General features: G+C 44.3%; 1 protein-coding gene across 1 annotated transcript; it reads left to right on the top strand.

The window, feature by feature from the left end:
- Nucleotides 1-550: 550 nt before the first annotated feature.
- Nucleotides 551-4,354, top strand: egr1 (early growth response 1). Its single transcript, XM_065266683.2, has 2 exons — nt 551-1,222; nt 1,886-4,354. The coding sequence occupies exons 1-2, from the start codon at nt 1,015-1,017 to the stop codon at nt 3,178-3,180; spliced, it is 1,503 nt and encodes a 500-aa protein (XP_065122755.1). The 5' UTR covers nt 551-1,014; the 3' UTR covers nt 3,181-4,354.
- Nucleotides 4,355-4,917: the final 563 nt, after the last annotated feature.

The following is a 4,917-nucleotide window of genomic DNA, read 5'->3' as shown; positions in this document are numbered from 1 at the left end:
ATTGAGAAAAAGAAAAAAAGTTGTCTCTCATAAATCTCGGTACGGGCGAGGCAGCATACTGCTGACATTAGTTATTGTGCGGAGCTCTGGACTTCAATTGCACCCAAGCCTCCCTTTCACCGCCAAGCGCTGTTCAGCGCTACATAAGGAAGCTCCAAATAAGGGCATGGAAGTGGAAACCCACCGGAATCAAACACCTTATGTAGTCACGACCTTATATGGCAGGGCGGAGCGGGATCTTCCGGCCAATGCTCTGCTACAGCGCAAACGGGAAACCCGAACGTTTTTAAGGAGAAAAGACACATTTTCGCCTCTACTTCTCCAGGAGAAACACTGCGCTTACCACGCACTGATTTGCCGTGGAGGAGGAACGGGGATCTCTCCTCCATTTAATGCACAGCTTAATGTTTAAGCTCCCCAATCTGCTGTACTTCTCTAGCCAAACGTAATGTGTCCTCCACTGCAGTGTCTAAATATGGGCTTCCTCCAGTCCAAATATGGACATCTACGTCACGGCAAGAGGATATATAAAGGAGTAGGGATCCTCTGAGCTGAGAAAGAGCTTAGAGAGCCCAAGCGATTCAAACGCTAGTGCAGACAGCTGATAGACAACACGTTGCTGCGCTATATATCCAAATACGTTTTGACACATTAAATAAATGTGACAAGTGAATTCAAAACAACAACATCAGAAACAAAACAACAATCTTCGAGATCTGGTTGGATGAAAAAGTGAAAATTCACAATTTGAATTTTCTGTTAGGGAATGAACTGAAAGGAACAATCTGAATCTCATTCATTTTCATTTGAGACCCCGTGGATTCTTTCTGCCTCTTTGGACAAACTAAAAGAAGAAGAGGGGAAACAAGAAGAACAAGGATTCAAAAACAGTGAGGAGATCGACCAAAGAGGAGAGTCAGACAACGCAGCATCTTCACGCTTGTCGTCCCAAAGGGGCTTGCTGCTGATCTCTCCTGCATACTTCTCTCTCCTCTCCGAGCACACTCCAGAGAGATGGCTGCAGCCAAGACAGAGATGCTTCTGCCTCTGCAGATCTCAGACCCCCTGAGCTTCCCTCACTCCCCCATGGATAACTACCCCAAGCTGGAAGAGATGATCATGCTCAACTCTGCAGGGACTCCCTTTCTCAATGCTACAGCGCCTGAAGGAACAGGCTTTGGCTCTGGAGACCCAGGGGAGCAGTTTGATCACCTTACCGGAGGTAAGCACTAAAGCCTTTTTGATTCAATTGCATGGGGAGAAAGCTGCATGCTGATATCTTGCTGAAGAAAATGCAATAGTTTGAAGAGTTAATAAATGTGTTTGACTTCAGTGTCAGGAACATAATGTTAAATGTAATATATCAGTGATATTGTTGTTGCGATACAGTAATGATTAAAAATATTAAACTAGTAATATATATATAACATTAAAGATTACAAATAAACACAAAAAAAGAAGGTTAAGTTACCATTTAGACTTTATTAATGCATTACTTTAAAATCTGACAGTATACAAACACAGTATTTGAATAATGTAAAGTGCACATTGAATAAATTTAAGCTGTGAGAGAGGGGAAGACAGGATGACAGGAATGTGAAAGTAAGCGAGCAGAGAGAAATGCACATGCAGATGGTTTAAGCTTGCGCTGACTCTTGTCTCCGAGGGAGATTGGTGAATGTGTGTGTGTGCGTTTGGGGAGGGGGCAACCCTGCGCTCCATCAACACCTGCTGCTCTGCCTGAGATTGTGGGAAAACACAGTCTTAGCAGCCAGCAGGACCCCCCCAAATGAAACCCCTTAGGGATCATTTATGTGCAATGAAATGGTTACTGTGCTGTACTATGATGTCTAACTCTCTTTTTGTTTTGTTATTGCCCCTGCAGATACGCTTGCAGAAATTTCCATCGATAAACCTCTGACAGATCAAGGCTACCCGACACAAAGGCTGCCCCCCATCTCTTACACCGGCCGTTTCACCCTCGAACCTGCCATCAACTGCAGCAACAGTCTGTGGGCTGAGCCTCTGTTTAACCTGGTGAATGGGTTGGTGGGCATCAACACATCCTCCATTCCATCTTCATCGGCCTCTCAGGCAACAACATCTTCCTCTTCTTCGTCTTCCGTCGCCACCTCCTCATCCACGTCCAGTGCCAGCCTGAGCTGCTCTGTCCATCAGAGCGAACCCAACCCCATCTACTCAGCTGCACCCACCTACTCCAGCGCCAGCCCAGACATCTTCCCTGAGTCCAGTGCAAACTTTTCCACAGCGGTGGGCACATCGCTACAGTACTCTCATTCAAACTACTCGAACAGCAAAGCCAGCTTCCCCGTGCCGATGATCCCAGACTATCTGTTTCCCCAGCAGCAAAGTGAGATCAGCTTGGTGGCCCCCGACCAGAAGCCCTTCCAGACGCAAGCAGGTCAACAGCCATCTCTGACACCGTTGTCCACCATCAAGGCCTTTGCTACACAGACCGGTTCCCCAGACCTGAAAAGCGTCTACCAGTCTCAACTCATCAAGCCCAGTCGCATGCGCAAGTACCCCAACCGACCCAGCAAAACCCCGCCACACGAGCGCCCGTACGCGTGTCCTGTGGAGACCTGTGATCGTCGCTTCTCACGTTCGGATGAGCTGACGCGTCACATCCGCATCCACACGGGTCAGAAGCCCTTCCAGTGCCGCATCTGCATGCGCAACTTCAGCCGCAGCGACCACCTGACAACCCACATCCGCACGCACACCGGCGAGAAGCCTTTCGCCTGCGAGATCTGCGGACGCAAGTTCGCCCGCAGCGACGAGCGCAAGCGCCACACTAAGATCCACCTGCGGCAAAAAGACAAAAAGGCGGAGAAAGGCGTCGTGGCTGTCCAAAACTCCAACGTTGCCCTTTCAGCTTCCTCTCCCGTGTCCAGTTATCCCTCTCCAATCACATCCTACCCCTCCCCGGTGTCCTCCTTCCCATCTCCTGTGAATTCTTGCTACTCCTCACCCGTCCACACCTCCTACCCCTCCCCTTCCATCGCAACCACCTACCCCTCGGCAACCAGCACCTTCCAGACACAGATGGCCACCTCCTTCCCTTCCTCGGTGGTCAGCAACATCTACAGCTCTCCCGTCACCACCCCACTGCCCGACATGCAGTCTTCTCTGTCCCCACGGACAGCAGACATCTGCTGAGACTTCCACCAACCTGCTTCAGTGACTTTTTATCTCCCCTCTCTGCAGGAAGCACTTTTCTGTCCATGCTCCCAACATGGTCCAGTTACAAAGCAGTCAAAGACTCGGTAAAGACATTTGAAAACAAAAGGGATTTTTATGTCCAAATCCTGTCCTTTCAAAAGAGGCGTACGAGACTTTCGAATGACAAACAAAAGCAACAGGCTTCGGCACGTTCTTAAAGACTGTGCATGCACAGACATACGTGCAACGCAAAATGACATGGTGCAATCGAAGCCTGTGGGCTCCAGGCTGAGAAGCTTGACTCGACAGGTGTACAGTTACAAAAAGACATTTGAATAATATACATAAGCTACAGTATATTGTACATGTGCCATGTTTCCTTTCCATGTTTTTACTTTTTAGTACCATTGTTGTGAAAATTGATTTGAATATTTGCATTGTATTATTCGAAATTGAGCAGGGCCATATTTCATAAGTAACATTCTGTATTATGTAGTAAAAATGCTGTGATAAGTTCTTGACCTTGTTTGACTAGAAGCACTTAAGTACTCTGACGCATGTGGAAGCGTGATGTTAGTTTTCTGTTATTTTTTGTAAATATCATCCACTGGTACTATATTTCTCAAATGTGACAACAAATATCTGCTAAACGGAGGGGGAAACATCAGAAAAGATTCAACCACAGATCTTCAATTTCTTTGGTGCCTTTTGTGAAGCCTTGCAGATGTTTTTTGACAGGTATCAGCGTGTGGATGCTTTGCATCTAGCCTTAAGGTGGAAGGGATTTGTTTTTGTTTTGTTCTTCTTCTTCTTCTTTTTTCTATATTCAGAAAGTCATTTCAAGGATGGAAGGGAATGGATGTTATAGGGCACTGCATTTCTTTGGGATGTAAGCAAAAAAGACAACTATATTTTTGTAATGAAATGTACATACATCTTGAGGAGTTGGAATGCTGTAGTTACCTACTGAGTAGGCATGGGATTTTTGTATGTTATTTACATGCGGTCCATTATTTTGTTGTTATTTTTATTTTGTACTTGTGTTTGTTCGAAAAAGTGACTGTTTATGGCTTCTAAACACATTGAATGCGCTTACTGCCAATAGGATATTTGGTGTACAAGATATCCTTCGAGAACAGAAATATAAATAAAACATAAATATATAAATATACACGTTGAAGCTCTGTCGTGCTTTTCATTGCTTAGCAACAGGTTTGTGAAATTTCACACATCTCTTTCAATACAGCTATGCACACACAATATCCTTGCATATCGAAAACAATTTACTATCATTTTCTCTAAAGCTATTACCTTTGAGTATAAAACATTAATTATCAAAACATTTCCACATACAAAGTACAAATCAAATAGGACTCTATAGAATAACTGTGAGTTGTTTTTAAGTTGACTAATAATTAAAAGTTTAGTAGAAAGTTTACAGCTAGGAAGTTGCTTTTTAGCATTTAATCAAACAAGTCAAATCGTAAAAAAGACCTTGAATGAAACTTCAATATAACCTAGAGCAAAATTAATAAATAAAATCAACTTGACACTTTAAAAAAAATAATACTGTATATGTACGGATGCATTCTTTTGTTCAGAAGTTTGCTAAAAAGCCAATCACGCAGTTGATACCCCAGATCAGATTGTCTCTCTTTATTACTTATCAAAAGAGCTCCTGGGTCTCATGAGAATATGTTATCAAAAGATAACATGTACCAATGCGACTGGATG

Source organism: Paramisgurnus dabryanus, chromosome 16 (assembly GCF_030506205.2).
Source record: "Paramisgurnus dabryanus chromosome 16, PD_genome_1.1, whole genome shotgun sequence".
Lineage (NCBI taxonomy): Eukaryota > Metazoa > Chordata > Actinopteri > Cypriniformes > Cobitidae > Paramisgurnus > Paramisgurnus dabryanus.
This window is presented reverse-complemented; position numbering and strand designations above follow the sequence as displayed.

Excerpts from the sequence above, each read along its gene's own strand:
- egr1 (XM_065266683.2), top strand. The coding sequence starts at position 1,015 with ATGGCTGCAGCCAAGACAGAGATGCTTCTGCCTCTGCAGATCTCAGAC. Across the intron at positions 1,223-1,885 it reads GTTTGATCACCTTACCGGAG|ATACGCTTGCAGAAATTTCC; the intron begins GTAAGCACTAAA and ends TTGCCCCTGCAG.